This window comes from Mirounga leonina, unplaced genomic scaffold (genome assembly GCF_011800145.1).
Source record: "Mirounga leonina isolate KUSES-001 unplaced genomic scaffold, KU_Mleo_1.0 Mir_91, whole genome shotgun sequence".
Taxonomy (NCBI): Eukaryota; Metazoa; Chordata; class Mammalia; order Carnivora; family Phocidae; genus Mirounga; species Mirounga leonina.
Genome location: NW_023270839.1, coordinates 4712499 through 4733677, shown reverse-complemented (window position 1 = coordinate 4733677; position 21179 = coordinate 4712499). Strand labels below are relative to the sequence as shown.

At 37.4% G+C, this 21179-nt stretch overlaps 1 protein-coding gene and 1 long non-coding RNA gene across 2 annotated transcripts in view; one reads left to right on the top strand and one right to left on the bottom strand.

The window, feature by feature from the left end:
• The window catches only part of NOVA1 (NOVA alternative splicing regulator 1), a 150298-nt gene extending 149514 nt beyond the window's left edge, over positions 1–784 (bottom strand). Inside the window, exon 1 of the mRNA XM_034994498.1 lies at positions 552–784. Coding sequence (XP_034850389.1) covers positions 552–687 — 136 coding nt within the window. The 5' untranslated portion in view covers positions 688–784. The remainder of the gene's footprint in view (positions 1–551) is intronic.
• A 1365-nt stretch (positions 785–2149) lies between these two features.
• The window catches only part of LOC118003273, a 62691-nt gene continuing 43661 nt past the window's right edge, over positions 2150–21179 (top strand). The window contains exon 1 of the long non-coding RNA XR_004677299.1: positions 2150–3452. This is a non-coding gene — a long non-coding RNA (uncharacterized LOC118003273). The remainder of the gene's footprint in view (positions 3453–21179) is intronic.

Genomic DNA, 21179 nt, shown 5'->3' with positions numbered 1-21179 from the left:
CAAATCAATGAGATATTTGCAACGACAATATAAGTGCGGTAAGAGCATGCACTCATCAAGATTTTGCATACTACTTGTGGCCCAAAGCAAGGAGATGAAGAGAGAAAAACTCTCCTGTGCCCCAATCATTTGCTATCCGCTACCCAAGTGCCATTTATTTATTTATTTTATCAGACTGTTAAATGCAGCGCGCATCTTCGGGCGGCCATCACCTCACTCGGGGGTCATCCTCCTCCTCTTTAACGGACCCCCTTGCCCAGGTCTAGGATATTTAAATGGTCAGTCTTTCGACCGATTAAATGGAAAGATAGGTCTATTCCGAAAAACCGGTCGCCATTTTGATGAATGATAAACAGAGAAATGGAAATGTGTCCGGGACGGCGAGGTGCGGGGCAGGTGCAGGGGAGGGGGCGCGGGGCAGGGGCGCGGGAGCCGCCGGGTTCGGGCTGGAGGTGTCCGGGCCGCGGGAGGGAGGGAGGCCGGCGGGAGGGAGGGAGGTAGGGGCGGGCGGCGGGGGATGGGGCCAGCTGGGAGGTGGAAGCGATACCCACCGCCCGTATTGGTCCTCTTGGTGCTGCCGGCTTCAGGGGGGGCTTCCAGCGGCCTTTTCCGCGAGTCCGGCGGGTCCAGGTCTATGGGAACCCCAGTGTGGGTCCCGTTCTGCTGGATGGGAGCTGCCGCCATCATGTTTGCAGTTCCTGCCGCTGCTACGGGGAGAAGGTTCTCCCTTTTGTTTTGGCTTTTTTTCTTTTTTTTTTTGCGTTTGGGGTTTCTTAAGGTTGTTGTTGTTGGTTTTTTTTTTTTTTTTTTTTTTAATCGGATCAATAGAAATCTCTTTAGGAAAAAAAAGCAATGTTGCTGGTTTGTTCTCACTGGGGAGGGGGCAGGGCTGAGGAGCAGCTGCAGTGCAGTGTCAGAAAGGAGACAGGGGAATGGAGGGGGTGTGAGAGACGGAGGGTGAAAGAAGGAGAAGAAAGGAGAGAGGGGGAGAGAGTGAAGGGAGAGGGGCGAGTGAATGAGCGGGAGGAGGGGAGCGGGGAGGACGGGCAGAGGGAGTGGGAGAGCGCGAGGGCTGGCGGGGCGCGGGGAGAAGCCGAGGAGGAGGGGAGAGTGAGGGAAAGAGTGAATGAGCAGGAGGAGGGGAAGGAGGTGGATGCGGAGAGAGGAGCGAGCGGCGGAGGAGGGCAGGAGCCGGGAAGGAGCGCGGCAATCCCCGCGCCGCGCTAGCGCTGCGCTCGCTCCCGCCGCTGGTGCTGCCGCCGCCGCTGCTGCCGGAGCGGTTCTGCCGTTGCCTGGGCTGCTCGGCGATGCTGCTGCTGCCGCCCGGTCTCGCTCATTATTTCTCCCGCTTGTAGGGGGGGCTGGCGGGGAGGGAGGGGGATGGCTGCGAGGGGAGGGTAGAGAGGGGTTGAGTTCGTAGACTCCCACACACTTCGCGCTCGGGTCCCTGCCTCTCAGCAGCGCCGCCGCCGCAGCTGCCGCCTCCCAGCGCTGATACCTCAGCCTGCGGGGGCGGAGGGGGCCCCGCCGGAGGCGGGGGAGGGTGTGTGTGTGTGTGTGTGTGCGCGCGCGCGCGCGTGTGTATATGAGTGTGTATGCGCGTGCGTGTGTGAGCGCGGGCTAAGCGCGTACCCGGGGGCGCGCGCCGGCGACGGGGGCGGGGACGGGGGCTGAGGCGCTCCTGTGGGTAGGGAGGGGTGAAAGGTCTCGGGTCCCCGGCAACACGGCTCAGGCAAACTCAAGCGGCTTGTCGCAGAAACCAAGGGGTCTAAGAAACGCGCTAGGCTAGAAGGCGGGAAGCAGAGATTACTGACAGCCGTGCCAGCCAATAAAATGGGAATATGAGAAAGGTTCTTCAGGCCCCTTCCCAATCAGGAAACTTAGGTATGAGAGGGAATGAAGGGGCGGGGTGGGATCTCGGTCAAGCCGGGGCTGGAGCGGCGACAGTTGTGACTAGTCTGAGAAGGGCATTCGAGTGGCCGTTGACAACGGGTGAGACAGCGTCAAGGCTGGAGGAGGAACCTTAACTTTATGCTTCCAGGACTTCTAGCTAGGTACATTAGTTTTTATTTTTTAAAGAGTTAGGTAAAAGACAGCATCTCAACTCATCGGCGGTTTTCTACGGGTTGTTTCATCAAAAGAGTATTTTTTAGTGGCACTAACATCGTTAGGGAACTTGTAGTGTCACTCGCTGCCTTTAATCCTTTCGGGAACAAGCCAGGATATAAATACATAAAGCTAGGTATATGGGTCTTCCCTTCACGAGGCGCTGATAGGCAGATTAAAGACAGGCAACAGCTGAGTGAGTGTACACAAAACTAATTATTGAAGAAAGTATGAATATAGGAATAAAACTAGTTGCAATGTGCACGGCTCACGATTATACAGATCTTGGATATATAGGGAGTCTGAACCTCAAGTGTACAACGCTACAGAAAAAAAATAACAGCCAACGATAGACTCTGAAAGTCTGAAAAGACTCAGTTTACAGATCAGTAAACTGACTCAGTGAAGTATTTCGCTCAAGGTCATCTACCAAGTTAGTTGTTTAATTAATCAGTGTGCTAGGAATTAGGGATAGTGGAAAAACATGGGCTTTGGAGCCTGAAATCTTGGTTTCAAGTCCTTGCAGTCATGTTCTGAAAGTGTCTTGGGCAAATCCTTTAACATGTTGGCTATTTATTAAGTGCTTACCGTGTGACAAGCAATCCATTTTACATGTGATGCTCTTTACGTGTAGTATATCATACAGTTATTACGGCCCCTATTTTATGAGGCAGTTTAGGTTTAGAGATATTAATAATTCAAAGTCACATAGGTATAAATATCGTCTCAATAATTCAAACTCAGGTCTTCCTGATTCCAAAGTCTGTCCTCTTGAATATTGCAGTACACTAGAGCTTCAGTTCCTTCGCACTTAAAACAGGGACTGAAACTCTACTTCCCATAAGTCTTAGGGTCAAATGAGATAATGTATTGTAGGATGTGAAATGTGTTGTAAGATGTGGAAAGGTATAAACATATTCGCTAGATTTCTAGAACAAAGATGCTTCTTCCTTGTACTTTTCACTATAGCACTTCAACCTGAATGATGGTTTCAGTAAAAGCTAGCATAATAAAGAACTTCACTGTAATTCCATGATATTCTAACCAAGGATACCTGCATATCTGAGGCAATAACCAAAGAGAATAGAATAAAATTTAATTCCTGACAGAGAAGGGATTGGAAAAGCATACTAACCCTTCTCATCGCGTCCTTTATTGCAAGGAACATCTAGGAGGTATTGGGATTTCTGGTGCTTTTTAAATGATGAAAGATAGATTATAGTCCACTGAACAAGGAAAAAAAATAACATTTAGTTTAGGAATAAAAGTTCATCTGGAGTATGAAAAACACTTTGCTTCAAATCAGAGAAGAAGGTATGCTGAGACCTCAAAGAAAGGGAAAGCAGGTAAGTTAGTACATATTGGTAAAAGTCTGTGAACCTTTAAAAAGTCCAGAATTTTTATCTGATATATGATGTAATAGGAAACCATGATATGGCCTTCATGACCAAAATAAAGAGGATTTATACACGGAATTGGATTAAAAAAAAACACAAGGGAGCTGTGATGAAAGAAAATCAGGGTTTGGAATAAGTATGTGGTAGTCAAGATAGAAAAAGCTGATGGTAGACATTGTGTAATCAAAGTATTCTGTGAAGTGTACCAAAAATATGCAAGGATGTTTTCAAATGAAAAATTAGAAAAGGGCTGGGATTTGCTACTAGATTGTTTTAAAACAGTAAAAGAGAGGGGACAAAGATAATTCAAAAATGAAGATAGCTCAAAGCTATATTGTATTAAAGCTTGGACAAAGTATTCAGCATAATGTAGTTTTGAATTGGGGAAAGCCTGAAAAATGGAAACTCTTGTTAACAAATTTCTAAAAATAAATAAAATATTTCTAAAATATTTTAGAAAATATCTGTCATTGCCATGTATGTTAAATTGAAAATGAGCTTTCTAAGTTAAATTGCCTTACTGAGACATAAGCTTCCTGAGAGTCATGTCACTGCATTCTTATTTATTTGACCCTTCTCTTATTTCCTTCTTCAGACTTAATATTTAAATACTATCTACTACTCCATGGGGCCTAGGAGTAGAAGGTATGATTTTAAATGTGGAGAGCATGCTTACCAATAATTTATTTAACTCTGATATGCCAGGAATTTCAAAGACTATCCTAAGACCTGGTCAGACATCAAAGGGTCAGTTAGCTATGATCTGATTTGGTCAATGAAGGTTATCAGAGAGTACATTTTATTCTCCATTCCCTATTATGTTTTATTGTTTTTTAAAAAAGCATACTCCATTTCACACTGTGTGTACCTCTATCATTCTGATTAAATAGACATAAACGTTTTAAGTCTTATTCTGCATTTTTACCAGCTAATAAAACTGAAAAAATTTTTAAAAAGCAACTCCCAGTTTATAGTATGCTATACCTCTTATGATACAAATAAACGTTTGAATGAACTTTTTAAAAAATATAATAGAAATATTTGACCTTTTAATTCTCTGAAAAGAAATATTTTTTAATTAACCAAGCAATTGGCAGTGCAAATTTAATATTTTCTAACACCATAAGATACAAGAGAATGTGTGTGCTTTTCCTTACTTAATTAGTTGATGAGTTATGAACATAAGCAACTCCGATAAAAATGATATTAATCTGAAGAACAAAATCCCAGGTCTTTATTGGCTTTCAGTAGAGGTTCTTTTCTTTCCTAAGTTTTAGTCAGAGTAACATGGACATAAGGTAATCTATTTTCAGTAGTAATGATTGGCTTTCTAGGGAAAACACAGATAGTCGATGTCCACAAATATTCCTAAACCCATTTGTCTCCTTCCTCCTGCCTTTCCTACAATGAGTCCTATTAACTATAGAACATAATACTCCCTCTACTTGAGTGTCTCTTCAGCCTATGCTTTAGGAAACTTTTCTGAGTTTGTGTTCTACCAAAATCAGATCCTGACTTAAGTATTAAAGTGCAAATAGTGTATTTTAGAAAGTGATTTCAGGAAACAGTAGGGATTTGGGGAAGTGAGACAGGGAATGGAAGGAAGGCAATGAAGGGTGAATTACCAAGCAAGTTTCATTGTGAGCAGAGCTTAATCTTACTGGGATTCCTGAGAAACCATTTAAAACAGTAACTTCAGAATTAGCCCACTCAAAGTGTGAGAAGACTCAGGTATATATGCACCAACTCCCTTCAGTTATGGATGGCGTTCTTTTCCTAGGGTGCATTAATTCAATGCATGCATGCTGGCTAGTCTTCCAATTGCCAGAGCTGCATCTTTTTCTGACGACTTTCTCTGACAGCTGGTCTATTCTGCCCCTACACAGGCTGGAAATGCTAGGGAATTAACACTCTGCTATGGACACATCCCCCACCATTGTGAAAAATCAGGCCAGTCTGTTCTGAAATGGTAGGGTAAGGAGAAAAGGGTGGGGCATTAACAGTTTGTTACAAATATCAACATAGTTGTATGAAAAAGGAAAATGAGAATTATAATAATAATAATCTGTTACTGCAAGCTATTGTTGGAAAGATCAAATAAATATGAAAGAATTTGGAAAACCTGAAGTACTAAAAAAATTAAGATTTTATAACTTTCTCAATCCAAATATTGTAACTATTGATTGTAAGAATAATTTTTTCTGTTTTTTAAAAAACACATTTCTAATTTTTTAAGATATAGACATGAAGAATCAATGTACATATTCTGATTATTTTTTCATCCTATGTGGCACAAAGAAAATAGGAGCAAATATATACCAGAAGAGTTTATAACCTAATCTCACATCTTGGGTTTGTATGACAAGTTCTATAAATAGACATATTGATAAGAAATCTTTTCCAAGATTGCACTTCTTAGAAAAATTTATTAAACTTCTCAAAAATTCAAACAGTTTTTATGTTTATGTATTTAATCACATAAATTCATTGTTGGTGAATATGTTTATGAAACAGTCTATGAAAGCTCACCCTAATTTATATGGAAACATAAATGTGTTATTAGCATTATTCCAAAAAGTTCCCAAGCCTTACTATCCCAGTAGATAAAGAGATATGTTAATATTAGAAAGAATCCTAAATTCTTTGGCACTGAGTATATTTCCTTAGTTTGTAATAGATCAGTGAGTTTTCTAGCATTTTTCTAAATATTATGAAATACATCTTTTGGCACTTACCTTAAAGACAATAAATCTGAACACTTTACACAGTGCAATGAAAAGAAACTTGTGATAATTGGTACATGGTTATGTAAAAGGTAAACATTAGGAGAAGCTGCCTGAGGGGTATAGGGGAATTTTTATCTTTGGAACTCTTCTTTAAGTCTAAATTATTTCAAAATAAAAACTTGAAAATAAAAAGAACCTTGAACTGATAATCTGGTTGTGACTCTTCTACCTACTAACTTTGTGGCCTAGAATAACTCATTTACCTGCTCTGAGTTTCATTTTCTTAATCTATAAAATGGGAGAGTTGGTAGGTGTTCTTTACATATCTAAAAACAAATTTCTATCTCAGTATGCTTATGACCATAGAATCTTACAAAAGAAAATTGTCAACATCAAAGTAAATACTGTATGCATTAACATGTATTTTTAAATCTGTTAATGATACACATTATACACTGTTGGCACAATGGAAAATGATATGCACCATAGGCACAATGGAAAATGATATACCAAGGAAAACAATCTTGATACTGTAAAGAATGTATTTGATATATTTATTCTCTGTTTTTGTATTTTGAAAGCAATCATTCGTTGAAATCTATAGTTAAAAATATTTTGTTGGGATGACAATTCAAAATGTGACAGTTTCAGCTTTTAAACCATTTGGATATGAAAAATTGCTGGGGTAAAAACAGTGAATGATAAAGATGATAAAATGATAAAGATAGAGAAAAAATTAAGAAAAAAAACTTCAAAAGTAGATTAAAGAAGCTATAATTAACTAGTATTCATATGTTATATCAACTAAGTTGAAATCATTTATCTCTTGCATCCATAAAATATCTTCATCTACATATACTTTATTCTGATAATGCCTAAAGTTATCCTGAGTCTCCATTTGGTCTGGTCCTGGCTTAGGCCATATGCCCAGAGCAATTATCAATACCTTCAAAAGTGTCCCAATTTGAACAGTAAATTATATGGTCACCCTAATATTACTCAAGAGTCTTGACTTTTGTTTTAGCTTGCCAGTTATAAACCATAAAATATTTTTTGTTCATCAGATTCTTTTATATGGCAATTTCCCAATATGTAATAATAGAAATGTTTATTATTGTTCACTCTTGTATTACATTGTGGTATAATAAATTAGTATGTCCCCACATCCTCTATTCTTCATGATGTTTATTCCCTACCTATACTTTTCTTAGCTAGAGCTAAGCCAAAGCTCAAGAACAGAGGTAGAAAGTAGTAGGATAGAATTTAAAAATTTATTTTTTCACATTTTACTGTGGAAACAATCATTTTGATCAGATGATTCTTCATTACTGTGCCAAGGTGAAGTGAATTGAAGAAATGATAAATGAGACATTATAAATATAATGAAATAGATCTTCAAATGATAAACCATCAGACCCACAAACAGAATCATGGATTATTCAGATTCCTATGTGTTTACTTCCTGCTGTTCAAATAAGCCTCAGTCCTTGAATTCCAGACAAGGTTTTAACGGCTCTAGTCAAGGCTTCTTTCTAATGTAGTCTGCTATTTCCACTGTTTATTACAGGTCAAATAATAAAAAGTTCCATTTGTGTTATAATAATGTTACATGTATTTATAAGTACAAGAAGAAATTGGTATCCTTGTATATTAAAAAAAATACATTACCATACTCTACCTTGCTAGATTCTGCCTTGCTGTTTAATCTTTTGGTTTCACTAGGTAAGCATTTCTATGGTAGGTCAGGAGTGTCTAATTGACTTCATGTAATTCTAAATTATTTTATCCATGTTTCATTTCATATAATTGAGAATGTATAGGGCTTACTTATTAAAACCTACATTTTACATATGGATGTTTTTATGCATATGGTATAGAAAGAAGAGGGATGTGTGTGTGTATGTGTCTGTGTGATAGAAGGAGATAAAAAGAGACTGGGTATAACAAGTCTACCTAATGTCTGTAGTGGGGGTAGAAACTTTAGTAAATGCATAATTTGCCTTTATTTAACCTTTTCTTCTCAGGGTCAAATATTTGTAGGCTTTAAGAAAATTTTTTTTTCTTAAATTTCCATTCTTATAATGGAAAATTCTTATTCAAAAGGAGATAATACAGTATAATGGATCCCAGGTACTGTATACCCACCTTCAATATTGTAAACTCCTGATCAATCTTGTTTCAATTTAACCTCTTTCTCAGAGTAATTTTGAAGAAAATTCTATCAATACATTTTTATTCTGAAAACATTATGGCCTTAAAAAATTCAAAATACCATTATTATATTGAAAATAATTGACAAAAACTCCTTAATATTATCAAATATCTGGTCTGTGTTCACATTTCTCAATGGTCTTTAAATTTTCTCAATGGTCTTATAACATTTTTTACATTTTGTTAAACCTCTACCCAAATAAATACATTACAATGGGTTCATATATTACTTAAATCTCTTTTAATCTATATCAGTCAAGCTTCAACCCGAGAAGCAGACCAGTAGGATATATATTTTTAAAATCTATATTTTACACACAGACACACAAATATATAGTGATAGTGATATTAAGGGAATTGGCTCACACAACTGTGGCCTCTGGCAAGCAAGTCTAAAGTCCACAGATGGATGCTAAGGGAAGAAAGATACTGGGGGATGGGAGAGCAATTGCAGGCCCAATTGTGCTGTAAGTCTCTGATTTTCAGAGACCTAGTTGCTTTGATGGCTACCACCTGATTAGTAAGCCAGGCCCACCTATGGTAATCTCCCTTTTGGTTAACTGAAAATTGAAACCTTAAATATATCTCCAGAATCCCTTCACATCAGGCCCTAGACTATCGCTTGATTGAATAACTCTGAGAAGTTGTATATATGCTGCAAAGTGGCTGCTGCTTCCTCTCTGTCCTCCAACTCGCACAAAAGAATATCTCTTGTAGACTACCCTAACTAGAAACTTACTAGCAAGGAATTCTGAGAAATGTAGTTCAACCTAACTAGGTCGACCCATCACAAAGCCATCACAGCCCACCCTTTTTCTCCTTGACACCCATACACAGCTTCTTAAAGCATTTTCAATCACCAAGGAAATACAATAGCAAAATCATACTTATAATAAAAATAATGATATACAGAATGAACTATTCCACATGAGACTAAAAACATGCTAGCCCTTTCCTCAGGACAGGATACAAAACCTTTGGGTGACGTTTCCACTCCCCCTGTGATATCCTGTAAATTAAATATGGAAATATAATAGTAACTGTTATTAACACATCTTATATTACATGATAAAAGAGACATATGAGTAATTAATATATATACATAATATAAACATTCACGTGAAAATAAATATTCGTAACGATTATAGTCTTCACTTCATCATATGGTCACATCATCACAGTTGGTATTTCTACTCTTCCACAACTTTCATTTCCTTTCCCTCTCTACCTTTTCAGTATTCCCTTTGCCCTCAGCAAGCACCTCACCTGGTTGTGGGTCTTTGCCAAGTGGGATGACCCAAATCTTAATTTCTGAAGGATCTGGGCTATTAGAAATCCTACCTGAATTGAGTTGTAGTTTTCCATTGACTTTAATCAAAGGAACTTGAGAATGAAAGAGATGCCCTAGGGGATCTGTATTTCAAACAAAATCTTTAACTTCATTGTATAATAGCACCCAATTTTCCTTGATAGCCAGGATCAGTCACTGCAGCCAGCTCAGTAACTCCTTTCCCATCCTATTGATTCACAGGCTTGAGCTGCCCAAAGTGGCCAGATGGCAGTCTCAACTTCTAGTTCAATGGAATCTTTATTGTGTTATCTGGTGGATGCATTCCTTGCTTTGAAATTTAAGACCTCTAGACCAAGGGCAATAGTGAGAGGAGCCACTCCCATTTCCAGGCCTTGGATTTATAATTTAAGGATCTATAAATCCTGGTTATGGAAGAAATAGCACTAGATGCTAAGTCTGATTTAGAGCATGGACCACAACCTGGGGGGCGTTGCCCCAGTCTCACAAGGTATTGCCAACTCGCTGATACCATGACTGAGTTTTCAAAGGGCAATCCACAGTCCTATCAAGCCAGCTGCTTCAGAGTGATGGAGGACATAAGACCAGTGAATTCCATGAGTATGAGCTCATTGTCACATGATATAAAAATCTTATAATATAGCAGTAGACTTTCTCAAGGTCTCCTTCTTGGATTTGTAAATTGATTGCTTCAGGTCCAGAATTTGATTGAGGTGCCATGACTCTCTATTTTGGTGGTTCAAGTCAGACTTCTGGTCACTAGACTTAGAATTTCCACCTATATGGATCAAGTGAGAATTCAGTAGGCTTCCCATCTCAGATACTATAGTTTTCATCTCTAGCAATTAAGTTTAGGTCTTTTTTTTATATCTTCCAAGTATCCACTTAATATGTTGAATAAATCCTATAGATTCTTGAACATATGGAAGACAGTTACAATTATTATTTTAATATCTTTGTTTATTTGCTATATTATGTGTCATTTCTGATATGGTTTTGATTGTTTTTTTCTCTTCAATATGAATATATTGTCCTGCTTTTCTACATGTCTGGTAATTTTTATGGGATGTCAGGCATTATTTATTTTACCTTATATGCTGGGTATTTTTGTGTTACTACAAATATGCTTGAGCTTTGTCCTTGAATGTAGTTGTTGGAAACAGTCCAGTATTTTGTGGTCGTGCTTTATGAGGTGGAATCAGATCATCTAATCTAGTGCTAATCTTGTCCCACAACTGAGGCAAAACCCTCTTTTTTTTTTTTTTAAAGATATTATTTATTTATTTGAGAGAGAGAATGAGAGAGAGAGAGAGAGCATGAGAGAGGGAGGGTCAGAGGGAGAAGCAGACCCCCTGCTGAGCAGGGAGCCCGATGCGGGACTCGATCCAGGGACTCCAGGATCATGACCTGAGCCGAAGGTAGCCGCTCAACCAACTGAGCCACCCAGGCGCCCGAGGCAAAACCCTCTTAATACTCTAGCTGATGCACAGTGAATTATGAGGTTTTCCATTGTAGGTAGAGGGAGTAGGAACTATTCCTAGCTCTGCGTGAGCACCAGGCACTGTTACCTCATTTCCTTAGGTTGTTCCCTCCAGTGCATCTGCTGATTGGTACTCAGCTGAAGACCCAAGGAAACCCTTTTCTATTTATTTCCAAATGTCTATTTCTGTGGAGTTCTTTTTCTCAGTCCTCTGCTACTCTATGAATTTTAGCCACCCTGTTGGGTTGTTCCTCAAAAAGCTAAACAAAGAAATCTCATATGATCCAGATATTCCACTCCTAGATATGTAGTTATCCAAAAGAAAACAGGGCTTAAACAAATACTTTTACATGAGTTCTAATAAAAAGCTAGGAAGTAGAAGCAAACCAAATCTCCAACTAATGAAGGGATAAAAAAATGTGGTATAGTCATGTAACATATACTGTATACCATTCCACAATGGAATATTATTTAAGCACAATATGGATGAACCCCAAACACATTATACTAAAAATATAATATGCATGTTGTTTATTGAACATAAAGTGTATGCTTATTGAACATAAAGTATATGGCCTACATGCTAAATGAGAATGTATTTATCATATTTATGTGGATATTCTACAATGATAGAATAAAGAATACTATACACACATACACCAGCCCACACACAATATGCTTCTGTTTAGCTTGTAATTCCTGTCAAAAATATTATTTAAGGAAAAGTATATTACATTTCCTTTCAGACTTATGCACTTCACAGTGGGTATAGCCTTTATAATCTAATTTGAAAAAATGTCTGTTCAAGTTTTTTGCCCATTTTATTTTATTTTATTTTATTTTATTTTTTTAAAGATTTTATTTATTTATTCATGAGAGACAGAGAGAGAGAGAGGCAGAGGGAGAAGCAGGCTCCCAAGGAGCAGAGAGCCCGATGCGGGACTCGATCCCAGGACCCTGGGATCATGACCTGAGCCGAAGGCAGACGCTTAACCATCTGAGCCACCCAGGCGCCCTCTTTTGCCCATTTTAAATTTTTGTTGAGTTGTAGGAGTTCTTCGTATATTCTGGATACTAGTCCCTTACCATATATATGATTTACAAATATTTTCTCTCATTTTGCAAGTTGTCTTTTCAGTTTATTGATACTGTCCTTCAATTTGCAAAAGTGTTCAATTTTGATGAAATCCAACTTACCTATTTTTTTCTTTTCTTCTGCTTATTGGTGTCATATCTAAGATTCAATTGCAAAATTTGAAGTCATGAAGATTTACTCCTATGTTTTCTTCTGAGAGTTTTATTGTTTTATGTCTTATATTTAGGCCATTAATTCATTTTGAGTTAATTTTGTATGTAGTGTCAGGTAGGGCTCCAACTTCATTCTTTTACATGTGGAAATCCAGTTGTTCCAGCACAGTGTTTTTTTTTTTATGATTTTTATTTATTTATTTATTTGACAGAGAGAGACACAGCGAGAGAGAAAGAGCACAAGCAGGGGGAGTGGGAGAGGGAGAAGCAGGCTTCCCACAGAGCAGGGAGTCTGATGTGGGGCTCGATCCCAGGACCCTGGGATCATGACCTGAGCCGAAGGCAGACGCTTAATGACTGAGCCACCCAGGCGCCCCTGTTCCAGCACAGTGTTAACTATTCTTGTCATGTTTCATGGAAAGCATGAAAAGCCAGAGGGTCACAGTTATAACTTTCTAATTACCTAAATATTAGCAATACTTTCTTTCTTAATTAAAATTTAGGAAAGTTTATTTATTGGTAGCTGAGGAGGAAGATAGAGTAGGAGAATAAAGATAAGGAAGTAGATGGTAAGATTCTCTTTTAGATTGAACAGCATTATCAATATCCATATCAATGCTATATTTCAGAGCCTCCAAAATGACTCTCTATACCCTCCATTTTCCAGAAGCCCTATTATCCCACATGAGGGAAAAGCCTGTGGTGCTGAGGGATAAATATTTCATTCCAATCTTTCCCATTCTACATTTTCATCTCTTTGTTCCACTAGCTCTTCTTACAGTGCTAAGCCAAAATGAATGGTACTACCATCACGCTAAACTTCATGAACACTCAGATTTCCTTTAAGCCTAGGCTTTGGTCTCACAGAATATTTTGCCCCTTAAACTGAGGAAAACTGGACTTTTTCTAATAGAACTTTTTTGGAAACTAAGGAAAGAATCAGAAAGTGTAGAAAAATAAAAGTTTAATGTGTATCCTGTATACTGACAACTGGATTTTATCTGTAAATTGGCTTAGTTGGTATATGTTTATGGAACACCACGGCTTGCTCCCCTTTTTCTTACTTCAAATATGTCATGGTTGCATGTTTATCCAGGTGTTGTTAGCTGGAGATAGATTTTAAATATCCTCACAGCTAGGTAATAAATTTCTCAATTTAATATTCAGGTTTATTTCCAGCTCTCTGTCCCCCAGCCTGTACCCTACAGTCCCAAGCTATAATTTTTATGCTTCAACCAACCCTTTGAGCCAAGACGTGGTCCCATATTTCCCTAATTTCAAAGACTGCAATTACTTATTTTATTAACACAACCTTCCACCCCACCCCTGGCCCAATCATCATATGTCTTTGTCTGAATCATTTTTACTGACTGGCTGTAAAGCTAGTCCTTTCTTAAATGAAATTGTGTTCCTTTACCTGGATTGGTGTGTTAGGAATTTATTGTGCTATTATCTGCTTTGTATCACCTTGGATACTCTAGGATACTCTAAGGACAAGAGAGATTTTTCCTATCAGAAGATAGCCAGGGCTTAGTATTCTGAATCTGAAATTTCTGCCTTAAGTGGGAGGACGTAAAGGTTTCTGTGTTTCAGGTCCCTAATACAACACTTGGATAACTGGCAAGAGAGCTCTTTCAAAAGAAGGAGAGAGATGTTAGTACTGAGAGTTGAGAAGGAGAAAGTGACTATCTGAAAGACAAGGAGAGTTATAAAATGTCAGAGTCCTCTTGCATGCAGCTCTCTTAACGAAGAATGATTAAGTGATGCTGCGAAACACTAACCACTTAGCACTGCAGCCTACAGGGCAGTGCTATAGGTCTTTGCAGCTGAGCCTGCACTCAATGAGTGGTGTCAACATGGCAAGCTAATTGAGCCTGTCAGTAGATTGGTGTCCAGCATACAGCAGAAGATGAACTGCAGTAACAATATCATGAAGCATACGGAGATAATAACTGCCATAGCCTAAAGACCAGCCTACATCCCCCTATCTCCAATTCTGGACAGGTACCAACTATAAATCCTCCAGATCCTTGGATATTCCTAGAAAGAAAATCGCTCCTTCCATTAAATACAACAAATATAATCTTGTACAACTCTAGATGGTGGGGATTTGGAATATAATTTGGTTTGTTTTAGAACAAATAAAGCATGCTACTTAGTATATGGAGCAAATTCATACTGGCTACATTAATACCCAGTCCTGGTCTCTCAAGCGGCTCTGTGGTTCTGATAGAAAATGCCATCATTCCCTGCTGGAATCTGTCTTGAGTCCTGTCAGCTCTTCTGACAGTTAGAAGCAGAGTTCTCATCTTTTACAGTTTCTAAAACCCTTTATATATTGAACTGGCCACTAAATTCCTATTTTTCTGTCAATGAGAAATCTCTGAGTTCCCAGCTTATTTGTGAAACAGAGATAAATGACAGATACTAAGTTTAATTACTACTGAGGGTCAGGACACCAGCTCTGTCCACTGCCACAAGTCTTTTTGAAATTCCCCCAGATGCTCACAAATGGCACCCATCCAGAATTCTTTTCCAAGTTAAAACTGGAAAACTGTTTTTTGCCAACCATAAAGATATTAGTGAATGTCCACTAAAAATAAGACTAAGCTTATTTAGTTAGACCTCCTAGTAAATTTACCCAGGTTTTTATTTGACAGAGAGAGACACAGCAAGAGAGGGAACAAGCAGGTGGGGTGGGAGAAGGAGAAGCAGGCTTCCCGCAGAGCTAGGGAGCCCAATGCAGGGCTCAATCCCAGGACCCTGGGATCATGACTTGAGCTGAAGACAGACACTCAATGACTAAGCCACCCAGGCGCCCCTGTATATTTTAACTTAACTACATATGCTACGTTTCCTCACATGCTCTCTTTGTGCTTCAGTCTTCTCACAATCTCAGTTTGGAATATTAAATGTTACTTCTTAACTTTATGGTATTTGAAAGGATTTTCAGTTCTGCTGTTAATGATCTGTAATATTGGACAAGTACTTCCCCTTTCTGGATCTTACTCATCCATAACATAAAGGATTTTATTAAATTATTTTTAAGAATCCTTATAGTTCTGACTTTCTGTAAGGGTAAATTGAAAACACTATGAAATATGATTAAGAAGTCAAGGGAAAGCATCTTTATTTTCTAAGGAGTTAGTTAAGTTTAAATCTATTACTTTTTGGGAGAATATTCACTTATAGATTTGTAATATATTACTGGTAGCCAAAAGTAGAAGAATAAAATCTTCAGAAATAGATATTTTCAAAAAATGTATAAATGTTTAAGTGGCTTTACATATTATGTGTGAGCCTGAATTCTTTACATGGTTTTAAATAGTGACTGTATTCTTTGGTCATATAGACTTATATGTGTTCCTGTAATTCATACAAAATGAATTTTGAAATTTGAAATAATTGAGCTTGATTTATATAGTTGAGAGGTTACAGGCTGACTGCCTTGTTTTATTTTGCCAGCACTATATTTCCATGTGGGAGCCAACATTTAAAGTAAATAGACTTCTGAATCATTGAACACTACATCTGAAACTAATTATGTACTATATGTTGGCTAATTGAATTTAAATAAAAAAAATAGATTTCATGTTGTAAAAAATATATGCTTTGCAGTGTCATTTTGAAAAATCACATATTCTGGCAACTCTGGTCCCACATTTCCATGTAGCGATGATTGGCCAATGCTAAATAGCAATTTTCCCTTTAGGTAGGATATGGGCTTGGGGCCTTGCCCTAGTTCCCATCACTCATACTGGATCACTTCACTCATTATGTTACTTGCCTGGGATTTCATCTAATATGTTTACTCCCATTTGTTAGGACTCATAATATTGAATTCAAATAAACTTTTCCTCTGAATTTATAACCAAGAATTTGGATTTCTTTTTTTTTTTTTTAAGATTTTATTTATTAATTTGAGAGAGAGAATGAGAGAGAGAGCACATGAGAGGGGGGAGGGTCCGAGGGAGAAGCAGACTCCCTGCCGAGCAGGGAGCCCGATGCGGGACTCGATCCAGGGACTCCAGGATCATGACCTGAGCCGAAGGCAGTCGCCCAACCAACTGAGCCACCCAGGCGCCCAAGAATTTGGATTTCTTGTCACCCAAATTTAGTATGATTTCTTCTGAAGTGAATGAATGTCAACCTGTGATTGGCATAATGTCCAAATAGACAGGCATTGAGTTATATATTCTTCACAGATATAATACAGAAAGATATTAGCATTATAATTTTTCGATTTGAATTTGAATGCCAATTAAATGACATAATATCTTCATTATAACTTTGTAAGCAACATGAAATCATAATTATGTTTCTTCAGATATCCCACCCTGACACACAGAAACCTGTTCAGATATCCAAACACTGAAAATAAAAGTTAAGCTATACACACATTTATAATATAGGTTGTGGTTTTAAGTAGAATCCTTTTTCCAATAAATATAAAATCCTTTTATAAAATGGAAGGAAAGAGCCTTTTATTAATATAAATTCACTATATGAATTAAATTTATAACATTTAATTTAAAATTAATTATGGAGAAAAATTAAACCATTTGGTGTGATATAAAGATTTGAAATTAGAGGTTGTAAATAACAGGCTTAGCATCTGATTTATTTATTTGGTGGCAGAGTAGCAAGACAATCATGATTTACACAGACAAGTTGCAACTGGCATTAATAGATTTTTTTAAAAATACATCTTTCCTGCTAATATTATAATTCTTTTTTAATATGAAATTTATAGCTTTACACATTTATAATTTTATGAATTTACAGCTTTATAAATTTATAACTCAGAAATCCCAGAAAAAGCTATTTACTAAAGCAAACGCCAAAAAAAAGTTAATATGACAACACAAATGCAAGTATTGCTGGTCACCAATGTATTAAAATTTAGTGAATGACACATTTTATTAAGATGACTGTGAAATGATAAAAATATTTAAAAGCTCAAAAGTTCAAATCAAGTATATGCAGAATTTCAGCTCTTATGGAAAATAATAGGAGGCATACAGTTTTCAAAATATTGTTCAATAACCAATTGGCACAAGATAAAAATACTTAGAGGATTAGTAAACATTTTACTTAAAACTGGGATCATTTTTCTTTTCCTTTTCCTCCTTTCCTAAAATATATTTAATTCTGAAAGAGAAATCTGGAACCAGTTGAAGTAAGAAATTATCTTGATGCCTCAGCCATATTTGTGTTCTTTCCACTAGGAAGTTTCAAATGAATGGTAGAATAGGAAATAATGTGTTGTGTCTATAGAAGTTTATGTAGAAGGAAATAAAAGAGACTTCAAGGTAGATATTCCAAGCTTTTTAGAATAGCATTGTTCAAAAATTGCAAAAGTATCTTTGGTTTGATATTATAGCACATACCTTCCAGCCTCTAGAATAGTCCACTTGGCATAGATAATTCGTTTTTCTGGGCTTCATTGCTTGTTTGTTTGTTCTGTTTTATTTTGTCTTAAGAATTTGGTGGTGATGCTGGAGATAATGAGAAATCTTGTAATGTTCCTAAACAGATGTGCAAATATGAAAATCACTTCACTATGGTATCTTATAAGGCTGTTTCCTTTTTGTAGTTCTGATTAAAATACCATCAAAAAGTAACATTGATCTGGCCAGTAGATGCAGCACAGGTTGTTTTAGAGTGCTTCACAGAATATATGTTAGATATTTAAATTCATTTGTACTATGAGGTTATGAAATCCAAGGCTTATGTCCAGCTAGGTCACGATTGCATTTTCATTTCTTAGCAAAATACATGGTCAAAATATGTGTGTGAGAAATATGTTTTAAATGAGTCACTGCTACTATTTAATTACCTATCGATTTCATCTATAGTATGTGAGAACTCAAAAGTTTTGGGGTATACATTCATTGTAATAAAGACAGATGCAAAGTACTCAGGGGGAGTCAAATTTGTAAGGTTTATGTTACATTTAAGCCAGCTACATTATGATGGGAAGCCCTTATTTTACTATTTTAATATCAGTCCTTGTCATTATCTCAAAGCTAAATCTACACAGCCTCCACATTTGCTAAGTGGATAGATTTAGTACTATTTACTATTTTGTTCCATAGTCCATATAGTATGAGAAACTATATTCACACAGATGCTACTACTTTTGTAATTAAAAAGGATGAAAGATGAAGTTAAAAAAAATTTTTTTTAGGTAGTATACTTAGTACACAATTTAAATTTCAAAAATAGCAGTTATTGTTGTTGAAACAAATTTCCAGGCCCAAGATAATCCCTCTTCTGCTTCTCTCTGGAGTGCTATGTGAGCAAACTGAAACTGAAGTAACTTCTGTGTTCCTATAAATGCTCTGCTTGACCAGAAACGCAGTATATCCAGTCAGCCAATCCCCAAATGCCAAGCCAACTCTGAATCTTCTTCCGCTAAATAAGGTTGAGTATGTGGCCCCAGCCAACCAGATATTTTTCATTTTTCTCTAGTTTTTCATTCTTTAACCAATAAAAGCTTCCCGCCTTTCACCCCTTTTGCAGTTCTCTGAAATGCACCAACTATTCGATAGTTTGTATTACTTAAATTGTCTTTTTTTTTTTTAAGATTTTATTTATTTGCGAGAGAGAGAATGAGAGACAGAGAGCATGAGAGGGAGGAGGGTCATAGGGAGAAGCAGACTCCCTGCCGAGCAGGGAGCCCGATGTGGGACTCGATCCCGGGACTCCAGGATCATGACCTGAGCCGAAGGCAGTCGCTTAACCAACTGAGCCACCCAGGCGCCCCTTAAATTGTCTTTAATCAGTTTTAACACTGTCAAAATAGTGAGAAGCACTAAATTATCATATGTATGTGAGATTTCAAAATCAAGAGATTATCATATAAACGAATTGCTAATATACTTTATGAATTTTCTAATCAGTAACCTTGTATTAGTATTTAAATACCACTATTAGTTAAGTGTATCACAGTATGGTCCTTAAAAAGAAGACAATGAAACCACTGCAAGGCTCTACCCGCCGGTATTCCCCAAACAAGAAATTGCCTAAACACAAGTACACAACTCCCAGGACTTTCAGAGTCCTGCCTTGTCCTCAATAATATCCCCAGAGCTAACACTTCATCTGTGAGGAAAAGGTGAATTGATTTCTTATTTTAGCATATGAAAGGAGTCAACAGAATGTCCATTGCCGCCGCCTTTGTGCTGTTTGGGCCATTTTTGTCCCTATTTATTATACTCCCCTCATTGTCCCATTTTACTTGCTTCCTCTATATTTTCTAGCCTGACCTCCTCCCTTTTTGACTCCAATTTTTTCCCAGACACCCACAGAGGCACAAATAACAACTGAGTGCCTCAAATCCTCCCCTACTACCTTTATCTTAGTTACAACTATACTTGAACTAAGTATTAACTAGAAAGGAAGGAAATTATTACTAGATTGAATATAAATAAATGTTAATGCATACGTATATATATGTACATATATAATGTATGTGGGTATTATTTGCTAATATTAAGAATATTTGTGTTTATATTCATAAATTATATTGGCCTGTAATTTTCAGTTATATCTATAATAGATGTCTATAATATCTTTAGTTTTAGTATCAGGGTAATACCAGCCTCATAAAATATGTTGGAAGTATACCTACTTTTTCTGTGTTTTGAAAGAGTTTGAATATGGTTGGTGTACTTTCATCCTTAAATGTTTGATAGAATTCATCTCTAAAGCTGTCTAAGACTGGAGGTTTCTTTGTAAAAGATTGTTAATTAACTTCTCTGGGAGATCTAGAGCTGTTCAGACTTTTGAAATTTACTGTTATATTACATTTAGAATTTCAAGGAGTTCGCCCATTTTGTTTATGTTGCTGAATTTTTTGACATGAAATTGTTCATAATATTTGCTTACTGTCCTGTTTTGTTTTTTTTATTAATGATTTTTATTTACTTATTTGAGAGAGAGAGAGAGAGCGCGCGCAAGCACAAGTGGGGGGCGGGTGGTGGGCAGAGGGAGAAGCAGATTCCCCACTGAGCAGAGAGCCCAACACTGGGCTAGATTTCAGAACCCTAGGGTCATGACCTGAGCTGAAGGCAGATGCTTAACTGACTGAGCCCCCCAGGCACCCCTGTTTACTGTCCTGTTAATATCTTTAGGATCTATGGTGGTATTCCTCTTTCATTGTTGGTATTAATAACTTGTGTCTTCTTTATTTTTTCTTTTGTTTCTATAGATTTATCAATTTTATTGATCTTTCCAAAATATAGATTTTCACTTACTTTTTATATTGTTTGACTATTTTCTGTTTCACTGAGTTTCATTTTTATTTTTATTGTCTCCATTTTTTATATTTAGTTTGGATTTAATTGGCCCTATTTCCTAGCTCCTTACAGTGGAAACTTAGGCCACTGATTGCCCAAAAAAGTTTGAGAGGAAGAGATGTGTGACACCTCTGGTAGAACCACTGCATATATGCTATGAGTGCCTTCCCTTTTCCCCTCTGCTATGAGATTGGAAATGATCCATGCTGGGGAATAGAGCATTAGCCAATCCTCAAATGACATGAATGTGAGGGGAAAATAACCCTTATTGTCAAAAGATTTGGAGTTGTTTGTAACCCCCCAGGATAACCTAATCCAGTTTCTCAGTATCAACACTGTTAACAATGGGATAGGATAATTCTTTGATGTTGGGGGAGGGCTCTCCAGTGAATTGCAGGA